Consider the following 16,568-nt stretch of genomic DNA (forward strand, 5'->3'; position numbering starts at 1 on the left):
TAACTACCAAATGTTTTTTTCAACTCCATTTCAGCGGTTAATGCTTTCCATTTACAATGTTTCTGCCAGCAAGCTTTGGAAAAGAAAAGAACAGAGAAACGGCTTCTCATACCCAACTGGTACCTGGAATGATACAAACTTGTTTCACCGGAGTCCACATTCTGTACACAGACTGGGAGAGCTTCTTGATATACATTGATAAAAACTATTCATGGCAGAAAATCCTTCACAAATGATCTTCTTTTCAGCAGAAGCAAGGACCAACTCAGTTTCAAAGTCCATCCCACGTTGTTCTTTTTTCATCATGACATACAACTGGCCATATACAAATACACCAAAAATGACATAAGTTGGAAACTGAAAACAGAGATAGTTATTTTTCCCCATTTAGGATGTTACACCGGGCATTCCCCATTTAGGATGTTACACCGGGCATTCCCCATTTACGACGTTACACCGGGCATTCCCCATTTACGATGTTACACCGGGCATTCCCCATTTAGGATGTTACACCGGGCATTCCCCATTTAGGATGTTACACCGGGCATTCCCCATTTAGGATGTTACACCGGGCACTTTACAGAAGTCCTTTCTCTTATTTTTCTTCTTCAAGTCTTCGTGGCCAAAGAATGATAGAGAATGGCACAATCCCAGTACAAAATAGTCTCTTTTAGAGTACTTTCTCAGGTCTGTAGTAAAATACTGCTGGACAGCTTCTTCTTTCAAGACAATATCCAAGGAGTCACACGTTGACAGTCTCTACTGTAGCCTGGGCCAGTACTGCGACATGTCTGCTTCACTGCCTGGGACTTGGACAGGAACAGATACTCCAGGAGAGATGAGACCTGACACAACAAACACAGAGCGATGGATCAGTTCTGGCACCATACAGTCAGTACCTTCTAGTGTCTGCTCAGTAACATTCATTGAAGTCTTAGAACACATAACAATATTCTCATAACATAATTAATGTAAACAAGCATCTCCATATAATTTATATTTTCAACATTCATTAAGAAAAAATGTAGTTTTTATCTATCTATCAAAATACAGTGCCTTCAGAAAGTATTCACACCCCTTGACTTTTTCCACATTTTGTTGTGTTAGATAGTGGAATTAAAATTGATTTAATTGTATTTTTTTGTCAATGATCTACACAAAATACTCTAATGTCAAAGTGGAAGAAAAATTGTAACATTTGTAAAACATTTATGAAAAATAAATCACTAATCTATCTCGATTATATAAGCATTCAACCCCCTGAGTCAATACATGTTAGAATAATCTTTTGCAGCTATTACAGCTGTGGGTCTTTCTGGGTAAGTCTCTAAGAGCTTTCCACACCTGGATTGTGCAACATTTGCCATTATTCTTTTCAAAATTCTTCAAACTCTGTCAAATTGGTTGTTGATCATTGCTAGACAATCATTTTCAGGTCTTGCCATATATTTTCAAGCAGATTTAAGTCAAAACTGTAACTGCCACTCAGGAACATTCACTGTCTTCTTTGTAATCAACTCCAGTGTAGATTTGGCTTTGTGTTTTAGGTTATTGTCCTGCTGAAATGTGAATTAATCTCCCATCGTCTGGTGGAAAGCAGACTGAACCAGGTTTTCCTCTAGGAATCTGCCCGTGCTTAGCTCCATTCCTTTTTTTTCTTATCCTGGAAATCTCCCTAGACATTGCCAATGACAAGCATACCCATAACATGATGCAGCCACCACTATGCTTGGAATATGGAGATTGGTACTCAGTAATGTGTTGTATTGGATTTGCCCCAAACATAACACTTTGTATTCAGGACAAAAAGTGAATTGCTTTGCCACATTTATTGCAATATTACTTTAGTGCCTTGCTGCAAACAGGATGCATGTTTTGGAATATTTGTTATTCTGTACAGGCTTCCTTCTTTTCACTCTGTCAATTAGGTTAGTATTGTGGAGTAACTACAATGTTGTTGAGCCATCCTTAGTTTTCTCCTATCACAGCCGTTAAACTCTGTAACTGTTTTAATGTCACCATTAGCCTCATGGTGAAATCACTGAGTGGTTTCCTTCCTCTCCGGCAACGGAGTTAGGAAAGAGTCCTGTATCGTTGTAGTGACTGGGTGTATTGGTACACCATCCAAAGTGTTTTAATAACTTCACCATGCTCAAAATCATTTTCAATGTCTTCTTTTTTATTTTATTTTTTGTATACCAATAGGTGCCCTTTTTTCGCGAGGCATTGGAAAACCTCACTGGTCTTTGTGGTTGAATCTGTGTTTGAAATTCACTGCTCGACTTAGGGACCTTACAGATAATTGTATGTGTGGGGTACAGAGATGAGGTAGTCATTCAAAAATAATGTTAAACACTATTATTGCACACAGATTGATTCCATGCAACTTATTATGTGACTTGTTAAGCAAATGTTTACTCCTGAACTTATTTAGGCTTGCCATAACAAAGGGATTGAATACTTATTGACTTCAGACATATCAGCTTTTCATTTTGTATTAATTTGTAAACATTTCTAGAAACATAATTCCACTTTGACATTATGGGGTATTATGTGTAGGCCAGTGACAAAAAATCGACATTTAATCCATTTTAAATTCAGGCTGTAACACAATAAAATGTGGAAAAAGTCAAGGGGTCTAAATACTTTCTGATGGCACTGTACCTACTAATGTTTGCAAATGGTGATTCATAATGTCTTGGATTTTCTTTATTTTGTCATGAGCCTTTTTCTCTGCTTACCTGTTGAGTTGCCTCCTGAGCCGGCCATTGATTGGCTGTTCATATGTGCCTGCATATGAGGAGGGGTGTACGTGTCATAGCTCCGCCCGTTGACTGAGGGACTGGTGGGCAGCATGCAGGAGTAGGAGGTCTGGCTGGACACAGGGGCCTGAGGGGACAACACACAGGACAGTCAGATTCACCAGCTTCTCTGTCGCCTAGCAACATCTCCTACTGTATCTACTAAGGGGTGGGCTACACCAAGCATGGGAACGCAAATATTGTACTATCAAATTTCAACTAGAAATTCAGCATAGTATTTAATACAGCATTGCAAGTTACAGCATTAACTTGTGTGACAAGTATGTATACTTTATATAGGTTTACAACATATATTTATCATGGTCATTAATTTGGATGCTATACTAAGTAATTAGAAAAAATATCTGACAGTGATGTACATACTTGCATAGGCAGGTTGTTGGCCATGGTGAAGCTTGGCATAGGTGGCAGGGCACTGTATGTGTTTGTGAGGGCTGTGTCTGGTCTTCCCAACATGGATCCTGACGAGAACGATACTGCAGGGGCAGGATATAGAAAGGTATTTTAGATACCAGTCAGCACCTGATTGCCATTTGTATCCTTGGTATGCAGGAACATAGAATGGATTGTGTGGCACTCCTGACTCTCACACATATTTGTACAATAGATTTTTATTCTCCATGCTGATTAGGCTACAGTACTAAAATAACATAAATAGACCCTACAGGCAATACATGACGGTGGAATGTATATGATGTAACAGGACGTTTTGATAAAGATCACTGACTCCAACCTGGTGCTGTGGTCTGTGGGATGGGCTGGTAGACACTGGTGCTGAAACTGCTGCTGATAGGGATGTGACTGGAAGAGTTACTGGCTTGTCGTCTTTGATTCCGGAGTTTCTCCTCCCTCCTCCACTTTGCCCTTCTATTTGAAAACCATACCTGAAACCACAGTCATGTTTCAAAGGTTAGCGTTGGATGTTGTGCTGCTGCCATGTTGTGTTGCTACCATGTTGTTTTCATGTTGTGTTGCTACCATGCTGTGTTGTCATGTGTTGCCGCCATGCTATGTTGTTGTCTTAGGTCTTTATGTAGTGTTGTGTTGTCTCTCTTGTTGTGATGTGTGTTTGGTCCTATATTTATATATATATATATTTATTTTTTTATCCCAGCCCCTGTCCCCGCAGGAGGCCTTTTGGTAGGCTGTCATTGTAAATAAGAATGTGTTCTTAACTGACTTGCCTAGTTAAATAAAGGTTAAATAAATAAATAAATAAAATATAATATCCCTAAATTCAAGGTGATATTAATGGGCACAAGGAGAGGTTGCTGTACCTGTATTCTGGCCTCTGGGAGGTCGATTTTTGCAGCAAGTCTTTCCCTTGCGAAAACATCTGGATAGTGAGTTCTTTCAAACTCTGAAACAAAAACAACATTAGTAAGAACTAAAAAGGAAGTCATTAAATGTGCTATACATCAAATATGCCTAAAAAAGCATTCAGACTAATGTAGTTGTGGGAAAATGTATCATTTGCAGTGAATAAGTTGTTCACAGTATCCCAATGAAAACAGTAATCTGTGGTGATATTCAAAATGAATAGAATGAGTCAGCCTTGATGCTTTACTTCTGTGTAAAATAGACTAATTTAGTATCACCAGCTCATTAATGAGATTACTTTGGCCGACAGTTGGACAAGAACATGTGACGTGGCGGTATAATTTACCTTTCTCAAGCGCTTCTATCTGTTCTTGTGTGAACGAAGTGCGGTTCCTTTGCAATTTTCTTTTGAGCTGAAGTCTCATTTGGGTCTCATCCGAGTCTTCTCCATTCGAACTTATTGAATTAGTGTTCTCACCTCCACCGTCTGACTGTGGACAACCATCTGAAACATACAGAATAAATAAATCAATACAAGCTATCACTCTTTCTTCAGCTTCCCCGCATAGCATGAGGTGCACCTGTTGGGAAGTAGATGTGATCATGTTAGCATTTTGCGTTCCTTGGATTTTAATGAGGCCTATGAGGATATGTCCAAAGCCCATCTGTGCGTAAAATATTATCTTAAAATATGTGAAATGTTGAGACTTGTTGAGTTCTCTGCTTCTTCCAGCTGATATTGACTTGGTTTGACAATTCATTGTATTATTTCGACCAGATATTATTAGTCACGTCAGGCTATAGAAAAATGCTATAAAATGTTGTGGGAAAATATTCCTTTTGGCTTCGATCTTTTATGACCATGTAACAATGCCTGTCGTGCTGAAATATAACAAAATGTGATAGAACCTATTTGGATCCCCTGAAATGCTTTAAAATCCAAACGTTCCCTTTTTAAATGTTAGCTTTTTCCACATGGGTGTTTGTACACCCATTGAAATAACCCCCAACACTTGAATAAAAGCTGTTTTTCATGACCACACAATACCAGGAGCATAAGGGAAACTATTACATTAATGGTCTGTGGAGGGGTTGGCAAACTTTCCTGGGCAGAATTTTGAGGAAACAATTGGAGAAGGCAACAAAGGGATTCTCTGAGGCACTCAGTACCCTTCATTGTAGCTGGAGGATTCCAGCCAACAGACTTTTCAGCTTAGTATGTTAACCTTTATGCACTGCTATCATTAATCACTGTCTCCTAGGATGCCCTGTTCAATGCCAGTTAGGATTTATACCTTCTTTAGGCCATGGAAGAAAAACACCCAGCACATACTGAATGAGACATATCTTGTTCAGCCCCTGTTTGTTAGGCCTCCTTAAAGGGGACAGGGAAACCTACAGTGAGTTAGGGAGCCTCAGTGAGTGGCGTTGATAAACACTTTATTCAGCATCCCTTTGCTCCATTACATTATGCCTATGTAGCAAGATGATATAGAAAGACTAGTTATGTAGGCCTAGTAAATCTGCTTTGACAGTTTATTGTGAGGGTGATTACCATTTTACATTTCATGTTTTTTTCTACATGCCCGGGCAGGTTGCTCAGTATAGTCATAAACTGTATTGGTAAGTAATATAAGTAATATAATCTTGCTATATTAGAAAAACATATCAGCAGTGACCCATCATCATATGTGGGTATCTTATTCACTCTGCTTTGACGTTATGCGTATGTCTTTTTGACAGAATTGTAGTTCCAAAACCAAATGCATTATTCAGAACTATGTGTAAACATACACGACGATTAAGTTATCCCCTTTAAATGTCTCTCCAAAAAGAAAGCGTATCAGTGGCCAGTGTGCTATAGTTTTGCAGCTAATCTGTCAAAAGGAGTGAATGTGCGTCCTATTATCTCTCAGCCAGACCAACTGTCGCTAGATTTGGGATTTGTTTTCATTAATGAAAGACGCTGGGAAATATACGGTTCCATAGTATCACGTGTCGCAATCAGTGAGGCATAAAACAAGCCAGAAGATAGAGAACCAACTGCGGCATCTTTCAGCAATAGAAACTCAAAACATTCTGGGACCCCCTGAAAGAGAAAGTGTCTAAACCCTATAGACAGCTTTAGTCCTCTATAAAGAAAAAAATATAAGAAAAACTGTCACGTTGATCCCTAAAAGCACAAAATCGCTAGCGCGAGCTTTTACCCTCTCCTTATGAAAGAGTTGTCTCTTTTTAGGCCCTGTCACTCTAATGAATTCGTTATTTTATTCACTGTTGCGTGGCGTTTATCAGATTGAGACCATATTTGTCCCCCTCTGAGACCTCACCCAACCATATGCTTCCGGAGTAATGGATTCTTAATGCGCTTGAAATCGCACTCCACGCAAGTATAGACACTTATGGCAGAACATAAGTGAACATACAATGTTGGTATAGCTGGTTGTGTTGTTTACACACACATTGTGAATAGACAGGATAACAGAGATACATTTGAAGTACAAACAACAACAGCCTTATTATTCATATATAATAATATTAGCCTATATAATTTTGATAAGATTATATAGGTTTAGATTATATAATGAATACAATTATGATACTATTATAATAACAGTAGTGCCTAGTTAATAATCATAATGACAATAATACAAAATAATACAATAAAAAAAATGTATATGCTAATAAAAAATAGGCTACAATTTGCTACTCATGACACTCGGTCACCTTTCATCCACCTTCATGTAATTGTTGAGGTAACTTCATTCTGCCAGAGCTCCAAAGCCAATAGGACTTTAAGAGTTGGAAAAGAAATAGATAGTGGAGAAAAGAAAAATGTAGGCGATTCGCGAGACAGATGTAGTTGCCAACAACACCAAAACACTGCAGATATTATGAGGGGGAAAACACGACTATTTGTATCTCTATGGTGTCCATATTTTATTGTTTAGTTCTCTTAAAACTGACGTGTCTAATTGGCAAGTGATGCCATATCGTGTCCAGAGGTCTCCCGTGGAACATTTCTACAGCTGTCTCCTCAAACTAGATGCTTATTCATGTCGCCCTTAATGAGAAACAAAACGTTCTCTAATGAGCAATTACATAGCGACAGAACTGTTCCCATAACAAATTCTTGCGTGTGACAGAAACATCCTTTGTACAGATATTCCGCACACTGCTTCAGATTTTTTTCATCCTCGGGTGGGAGACCGAATGCAAAATATTGTAGGCCTATAGGCCTAGGAATGGATCAATCGTGCAGACTAAATCGTGCAGACTAAATCGTGCAGACTAAATTGTGAAATTACAACCATATTGTAAAAAAATTGTTGATAGAAAAACATGCCAAGATTTTGCAAATTAATAACTAGTCGAATCAAACCAAGTAATCTTTTAATCTCAACAAGCTCTCACAGTCTCACGTCAGAATTATACATGCATCTATGTTTCCCAAAGGTCAAATGTCGAAGTGTTCGGTTACTTCTCTGCATATAGACCAGCAAATGAATTACAGTTCCATGCGTAAGTCTAATAAGTTTAATGAAGCAGATGCATTAGTGATAAACAATATCAACTGAACTCAAAGATTTTCTAAAAAGAAATGTTTATTCCCATGTTACTTTAAACAATGTAACAATAATGTAGCCTAATAATGTTTTAACACGATAAAATAAAAATGAGATATTATTGTTTATTTTAGTAATAACACTATTGTAATAATATAGGCATACTATAATGATACTATAATTGTACTACTACTAAAACTACTACTAATAATAATAATAATAATGATAATAATAATAATAATAATAATAATAATAATAATAATAATAATAATAATAATAATAATAATAATTAATCGTTATAAATACAACATAATATTTTATTAGGCAAGTGAGTTATGAACAAATTCTTATTTACAATGACGGCCTACCCCGGCCAAACCCGGCCGACGCTGGCCCAATTGTGCGCCGCCCTATGGGACTCCCAATCACAGCCAGCCAGTTGTGATACAGCCTGGAAGCGAACCAGGGTCTGTAGTGACGCCTCTAGCACTGAGATACAGTGCCTTAGACCACTGCGCCACTCATCCGCACTCCACTCGTCAAATCCAGTGATTCTCCTACCTGGGTTGGGCTGTCCTGGCACTGAGGTTCCGGGGTACCAGCTCGGCCGGGTCCCCCACGTCCCAGTCTGACCGTTCAGCATTCTCAACTTCTCATACATGCCATCTGCGCCCATCTGTTGCTTCTCGCTAGCCAGGTTGCGCAGTACTCTGTTTATCGACGACACCTGAAAGACAAACCCAAAATGCTTCACATTAATTAAACGCGCTTGGCGCTTGCTTCCCTTGTGACGGCACACTGGCTTGCAAGTGATCTGTCACATAAGTGCATGCATACCCTCACATTCACAATATGTATTTGGATAAGAAACTCGCTATCGAAATGGGAGATTAAGAAAATATCAATTAAATTGTCAATTTATGTAATTGTTCTGATACAGGTGCATAATCATAACCAATATGGAGGTCAGTTGTTCATGGTAATTGTTTTAAGCGTATAGGCCTATAAAATGGTATGACTAATAACTTACACTCAATGAACTTACACTGGGTATATTATCGTTTGTGCAGACCCCCTCGGATAGCAGTCTGTCACGAATTTCCCACGCGAAGATTGAAGGGCACTCCCTCTTGTATACTGCAATTTTTCCGACCACCTCGGGAGTTGCTACTCTTGGTTTGCTACCCCCGATCGCCCTTGGTCTGATGGAGCCGGTTTCATAGTATCTGCCCAGAATCTTACTCACACAGCCGTTTGACACCTAAATAGAAAACAATAGACACAAATCACATACATTATTTAAGACTAATGTGAAATATATGTTTATACTACAAACATTGTTACGCTTACGTTTTCATTGTCCAGCACTTGAACTTTTGCATCACCATGGGTCTATAACACAAGAAATATACCTTGAATGGTACGGTAATTTAATTTGCACTGGATCAGGGCATCTACTTTGGATGGTTGTGTTTGCAGGTTGTATCCTAACATATCCTGGCATCACCACAAACCATAATTCATTGCTACAATGAAGTAGCCTATTTATTCGTGCGTAATATTCTAATTTTCAAAACGGCAACTTGAAATGGCTTGAACTGTTGGATGTGCATTGAGTTGGTATATATTCTAAATAAAAATCACGCATTAGGAATCTTATTCTAAGGCGTTTTACTGACGCAGACAGGGAGAAGAATGCAGTGTTATCACCTGCAGAATCCTGGATATATCGCACGGCCGCGCGCCACTGTGAGCAAGCTCGACTATTTTCTGTCTGGTGGTGTCGGGCAGGGGTCTTCCGTTGACGAACACTCCGCCGAGCTGATTCACTCCGCTGTGACCTGGGCAGAGACAGGGGTTGCACTATCTTTAGTTAAGCCACTAATCAAGAGCTGTGATAAAAAAAATAAAAAAAATAAAAAACAGCAACCTCTTCACTACAGATGTCTCCGATGCAAGCGTTTAGTGGTTAACTATGCAAAATAAAAGTTATCAAACAGAACTAAACTGAACGTTCAGCACCAAACATAGGGAAAATCACGCTGGAATTTGCGTAGTCTGTAATTATTGCCATTGTTCATCTGTCATATGTTCGAAATGCTTTCCGGATATGCTCGCAATGTTATTATTTTCTACAATCTTGTTCTAATCACACGAGCAGAACATTGATTAAGCGTCAGCGGTGTGGTATGATCTCGACCAAAACATCTCCAGCCCACTGAGCCGAGATTTGCGCATCTTTACAAAGCTTTAATAAGATCAAATAGCGTAATGCTATTTGCGGCACAGCATTATAAAGTAGTAATTACAGTATAATTTCAAGACTAAAAACAAATCGTCACCTAATCCAACTGTATATCAACTTGATATTACACCAGCCAAAACACCATAAACGCTCATTTAAAGAAGTTTCGTGCGAGTTAATTAACAATATCCAGTTTAGGATAGCCCAGAAAACCAGACCAAACCTGAAGTCCAATGGAAAAGCAGCCTCCTTGTAGCCGCCTACGTTTGCTCTAGTTCTCCGCTCCCTTCCCTTCGAAGCCTCCCGTTAAATTGACTCCAAGAGCACAAGCTCCTTAGCAATAAATAAGCTCCAAATATAGAAGAGGGGAAAAATATGATGAGCCTGGCTGACATTTGTCTTTAAAGTAAAGCTAGCTGCACGTCAAGTTTGATGTTAATTTCTGGAAATAGGCGGAAGTCGCCCTGGATCATGCATGGAAGGCTAATTGAAAAGATCAGTTGGAGCACTTGTGGCAGGCATGTCACTTTATGACACTGCTCTGCTTTTGAAAATGGCATCGTCACGACAAATAGTAGCATGATAAAACGACCCTTTCTGTCTGCATTTGGATATCACTCAGACTAAATTGGACTCTACTCATTTACCCTTCAAGGGAAGCTTCATTTTATGGTAGCCAGGGGGCTGTGCGCGGGCCCGAGGATGGGAGCGCGCGTCGCTCTTAATATATCAAAAGTTACATCTTTTTTTCAAGCGACAAACCAACACAGACTATATTTGTTATCACGAGTCTGCTGTAGATGTTTGCACTCGCCCTTCTTTTATATATGTTTTGTTACTGTGTTTTCAAATGATAAATAATAGGTAGGCCCTACATCAATTATAATATTACATTAGGCCTTAAAATAGAAAATTACACGTGCTTGTGAATTTGTTGTCTACTGACATTGTGCTAAATTCACAAATTCGAACCAAAATCAGGGTGTAAATAAAGGCTATCCGCTCAGGAAAAGACTGCTATAAGAGCAAATCCATCGCTATGTCATTTTTTGAGGTTGATTCCAGGATTAGATTAAATCAATTGTGTTTGTGCATTTGATAGGTCAGCAGGGAAAAGCATATTGAAGATTTATTTACTTTGAACGCGCCTCCCGTATAGGCCTAGTGCTCATATAAATGCACTTGATCACTGCCACATAGAGATAAGAAAATACAATCTAACTTTCACTCGAAAGGTTAAGTTTCAATCATTAAATAATTCCCCACGGTGAGTGGTGTCAATCTCGCCCGGTGGCAATGATTATGCGCCTTGTATTCTATTGCAAGTCAATTAATAGGAAAACATATGGCGTCAATTTGGACGCTCAGTTCCATATACAGCCAGGAGTTATTAGCACAAAGCCTGCAGAGTCAGCCGTGACCTTTAGACAAACTGAAGGCCTCATCCGAATCATATCTGCTCAGTATTTCGCTCAAGAGATCACCCCACTATAACATTGCAACAGTCCATTGCCATGACAATGTAAAAATGTAACAAGAGATAAATTAAGGCATAGTTCTATACAATCTTGATTACAGGCTGATATATAGCCCTAATATTTTGGTAGCCAGTAGGCTGATATAAAAAGTGAGGAACAGACACAATGTACATTTTGATATGTATTTTTTTCTTCGTGCAATTATTTGAAGACTTCAGTTTTCTTTTCAAATGTGAGAGGGAATATGGGACTTCACATCACCATACAATTATTAAATATGGCCTACTTAAGCTGACCTAGATACAAATGCTTTGTTTGGTTGGAGGTCTTTCAAGTGTATGCGTCACATCTTCCCTCTGATCCTACGTCTATAACTTGTTAAATTTAGGCCTTATATGAAAATATACATGAAGTGCAAGGCTAAGCCAAGACAATATAATGTATTGGCATAAATATGAAAGCACACTGCAGCACAAACGTGTCGTTGAGTTTAAGAGAATGAGAGTAAGCCATTCCACACACCTTCGTTATAGTCATACACCTCTTGTCCAGCATTAAGAAAGAAAATATATTTATTTTATTGTCATTCTGCCAAGGATACAAAATTATGAATTATGAATTAGTGAATAGCATCTCAAATATGTAAATACTGCTCTAACGTGTATAGTCCCAATGCATTCGTTAAAAAAAATACTCAGTCTCATCAAAGCATAAACTTTTACCCTCACACTGTGGTTATACAGAAGGAATAACATCTTCATAAACATTACATATTCTCCATGAGATCCATGCAATGTCCATTAGTGCATATATAATGGACAATGTGAATTGGCATACCCCAACAGGCGTTTCTGAAATGTTATTTTATCATATCAAGAATAAACTTTAAACTTATCCTCTTCTTTCTTTCTTTCTTTCTTTCTTTCTTTCTTTCTTTCTTTCTTTCTTTCTTTCTTTCTTTCTTTCTTTCTTTCTATTGGTGTTTTATTATTATTGTGTAGGCCTTATTTGGAAGTTGTATGTAATTAGCCAATAAATAAAACCATCGAGGCCTTCTCCTTCCTGCTAGCCTCTTCTCTGATAGTTGGTGATAGTGCAGGTGCAGATATTAGGCTATATTTCAGTTGTTACACGTACAGGTTAATAGAAGCATACTAGTCAAAGTCCACTAATACAAATACAACTGTGTGGATCAAAATATGAGGGTGAGCATATAAAAAACATTTCTAATTCAGCAAATGTAAACATGTCGGAAAATCTTGGCCTTATTCTACACAAACATGCAAACCAACATATTCAGCATAAATGTCATGTGCCACATGTCTCTTTACAGCTCAGTGTATATAGTTACTCAGAAAAAAACATGAACTTACTGTTTTGCATCATGGACACGACGCCAGATTCCCACGTGGCCCGGTTATAGTATTCTATTAGTCATGGGGAAAGAATAGCAATGATCAGTATTGGCAGGCTGCTAATAATAGTACAATACTCAGGGTACATACACATCACAGACATTGATTTGGTGCAATTAGACAATTACGGTGGGCACTATATTACTCATTAATAACTCAGGATGCATTAGGCTATTATTAATTGATATTTCATAATATGAGAGCATAATATCGTTTGTTGTTCTAAAGATTTTTGAATATATATATATATTCAGTGTTTAAACTTGCCTGGAAACAGTGTGGACTGTCCGCTTAAAACAATTTAAAGATTCTCTCATCTGCTTCTCACTAGTTAATATATTCTCCCTATGGACAAAGCAAAACATTTTATTAGTAGGCACCTTAGCTTTCGTTTTTATTAAGTCAGACTTACTGCAATATTTTCAAACTCATTTCTTGAGATAAATAGCATTGCAGTAATTCTAGAAAAGGTTCAATAGCTTATTATCAGCGTTTGATTGTATTTTAGGTGTATTGAGAGTAGGCTGGCTACCTTAAAGAAATAAAGTTAAGGATTTTTGAATACATTAAGATGTAAAACGTTACTGTTATTATTATATTGGCCGTGAAAACTTTAGTCAGTAATATACGTTTAAGATGTCTTTATATGTAGTCGTCTAGTGACACACGCTGTCTCCCTCGCTTGGCTGCTTTGGAAAGTGACATCGGGAGGGGGTGAAGGCTCTCCAACAAAGCCTGCGGAATTACAACAATGGCGTCCTTTCTGCTTCTACACCAGAACCCAGAGAGCATAACTCAGGCTCACTAACTAGCTACACAGCCTCGAACTAAACGTACCAACAACTCTCAGGAATACAAAGAGCTGTAGGGAGCAACCCCCTCCCACTGCACCGATGCCCAGCACAACACCCTCTCACACCGCCACAGTTACACTGCTGCTTGCCGTGACCCGGTGCCCGTATCCCTCTGCTTTTTTGTTTGTCTCGATTTGGAAAATAGAAACGCAATTTCTTGTTTTAAATATCTGGATGTAATTGTGTTGCTAGTGTGTGTCGTTAGAGTTGTAAAAAAGATACAACAGCTCAGTGGGGTGCTCAATTGGAAAAATACAATTGCCATAAAGAGCCTATTCAAAACATTTGCCGAAAAGGAGGCCACTAAGGAAATAGTCCAAGCTTTGATTTTCTCCCTTTTCATCTTCTCCTTTTTGAACAGGCGAGGGACTGACTGTGTGTGTATTTACAGTGTGCATCCACAAATAAATAGCCTATAGCCTACATCCAATAATAGAGCCAAGCTGCTATTCATATGTATGAAGATATTCTAAAGAAACTGTAAATTCAACTAACTCATCATCATAACTCATAATTTATAATAATTTTCTAAAATAAAGTTAGAAAAATTCATTGCACTATTTGTTCACTGATTATATACGTTTATAAGTAGATGGGTGAAGCTACAAAACATTTATTTTCATTTTTCCTCATTCTCTCTTCTAATTATTTTCAATTGCAATAATGCAATGGGAAAATGGGAAAGAGCAAAGTAAAGGGTTCCGAGTTTATATTGATTGCTTGTGTAAAATAATCCATTAACTAATTTGATATAACAATTAATTAAGCATAAAGTTAACCCGGAAGCAGTCTACTTGTATATATATATATATAAAATCCACCAACTTTTTAATGTCATGAGAAGCCAATAATTAGCTTATTGTGCAAGTCTAACTAGAATTGTATCATGTATTTGATGCAGTCTGCAAAAGAAGAAGGTCTCATCTGTATTTTGCCCGTTTTAATCAACAACTACAACTATTTTAATTGAACATGCATCTTCAGACTTGTAAGGCCTATATTATTCCTGATTATTCCCTTCATTTCTATGCAGAAAAACTCCATAAAGGAACAATGTCCTGGCAGGAAGTTGAACACAGTAACATTTGACATAACTACTACTATATATAGCTACCATATATTTAGCTAATAGAATAAAGCAATATCGTACTGGAAGAGCCAAAAGCATAATGCATTGCCCAATGCTATAAATCATCTTAGCTAATTAACCACTAATATAAACACTTTTAAAGTTGTGATTTTTCTGTATTTTCCTATATTTGTAGTACGTAAAACGTAACTATGCACTTATTCTAATCATTATTACTTTGTGTGGCGAAATAGCTATAATAGACTAAACTGTTTTCACATATATATACTGCATGTTAAAAACATTACTATTTGAGTTCAGTAAGTAGGCTACTTAAATTGTAATTGAATAGAGGAAAATGTATCCTGAAAATGATTAAACATTTGCCAAACTTAGGAAAAAGTTAAAAGAGCATTTTGTTGTGATGGCGCCCGGGTAAGGCTGACTGTATGATTCAACTTGACACCCTTGCTCGTCGCATCATCACGTCCCCATTCTCTGGACTTATCACTGTCTTGGCCTGACTTTTACTATTTCCTGTCATAAATAAGCATTAAGATAACTGCAAGCACCGACGGAATACAAGCAAATGCACAGTATAAATACATAAGGATGCGAACCTAAATGTTCAAATTAGGCTGCCACTAGTTTGCGTACCGAAGTTCCTTTGTTAAAGCCGAAATGACCAGCACTAAAAACTTTCGAGCCGTTCGGACTCTTCCTAAATTACAAACATTTAAACATTATTAACTTGGAGTTTTAATTTGCATTTCCAACACTTAGCCTACTTTTATTTGATGTTTCACTCTAAAATGGTGTAATGTGTATGCTATAGGCTATACGAATGGTTAGGTGAATAATGCATGCTGTCTGAAATGTAGGCTAGGTACAAAGTGCCAAGAAATTGGAGCTTACCTTTTTGAGGCATCCTGTGTACACTGCAGCCAAAGCCCTAGTTGATAAGTCTGAGCACAAATTAGACGGAGCCACGGTGCTGTATAGCCCCTGCGAAGAGTTTGTCTTGTTTATATGTTCCAAGTGATCTTGAATAGAGATGGAAATCCCTGCGAAAGAAGCAGAGATTGACAATAAAATGGGACGTCAGGGCTGCGCGAGACTGAAAATGTGCGCTCGTGAGTGGGTGAGAGAGATAGACAGAGAGGGAGGGCGAGGGAGGGAGAGGGAGAGGGCGAGATAGAGGGAGAGAGGGAGAGAGTAGCGCAGAGCAGCGCACCTATGCTGATTGGTGATGGTACAAGTGCATTAATGTATGTGTTCCTGGTCTGTGCCTCGCCTCCACTCCTCTTCAGTGGCCGATTAGCAGTGCCTGACCTCTGTCATCATATTCCAGCGAAACACTTCCTCCTACTCCGCAGTGCAGAGCGGGAAACCGGGCAGAGCCAGAGCTAGCTTTTCAAACCTACTAATCACTCTGCACATGCAAATTCACTTCTCCCTCTCTAACAAACACACACATGCGCGCGCACACACGCACATACACGTACACGCACTGAATATTTCCTTTAGAAATGCTATTGGATGCTATTGAAGGCTAACCATTGGACGAGAAATGGCAAGTGCAACTCACAGGGCTCCACCATCGTGGAACGCAGACAAGCTTTCTTACGCTAACCATGAACCTGAAGAAATAAATGAACACATTGTGCGCGCCGACCTTAAAGTGATCAACATTAACCATTTGCAGTCCATCTTTATTTTTGATCGTTTACACTGATAATCCATTAATAAAGACTAACAAAGCACCACTTTACTCATTTAGCCTACATAAGGTGATAGCC

General features: G+C 38.4%; 1 protein-coding gene across 3 annotated transcripts; it reads right to left on the minus strand.

The window, feature by feature from the left end:
- Positions 1-759: 759 nt before the first annotated feature.
- pax6a (paired box 6a) lies at positions 760-15,697 on the minus strand (the record flags this gene model as incomplete). 3 transcript variants are annotated; one of them, XM_084168162.1, is made up of 12 exons in its annotated part: positions 760-845; positions 2,742-2,889; positions 3,186-3,298; positions 3,556-3,706; positions 4,100-4,182; positions 4,489-4,647; positions 8,270-8,435; positions 8,754-8,969; positions 9,059-9,100; positions 9,419-9,549; positions 12,805-12,858; positions 15,685-15,697. In XM_084168162.1, 12 exons carry the CDS (start codon positions 15,695-15,697, stop codon positions 760-762), a joined length of 1,362 nt encoding a protein of 453 aa, XP_084024288.1. The 3 variants fall into 3 exon arrangements, with proteins under 3 accessions (XP_084024288.1, XP_084024289.1, XP_084024290.1); XM_084168163.1 differs by lacking the exon at positions 9,059-9,100; XM_084168164.1 differs by lacking the exons at positions 9,059-9,100; positions 12,805-12,858; positions 15,685-15,697 and having other exon boundaries at positions 8,955-8,969; positions 9,419-9,541.
- Between the last annotated feature and the right edge of the window lie 871 nt (positions 15,698-16,568).

The sequence above is a fragment of the Coregonus lavaretus genome (assembly GCF_964263955.1).
Source record: "Coregonus lavaretus genome assembly, chromosome: 9".
In the NCBI taxonomy this organism is placed as follows: Eukaryota; Metazoa; Chordata; class Actinopteri; order Salmoniformes; family Salmonidae; genus Coregonus; species Coregonus lavaretus.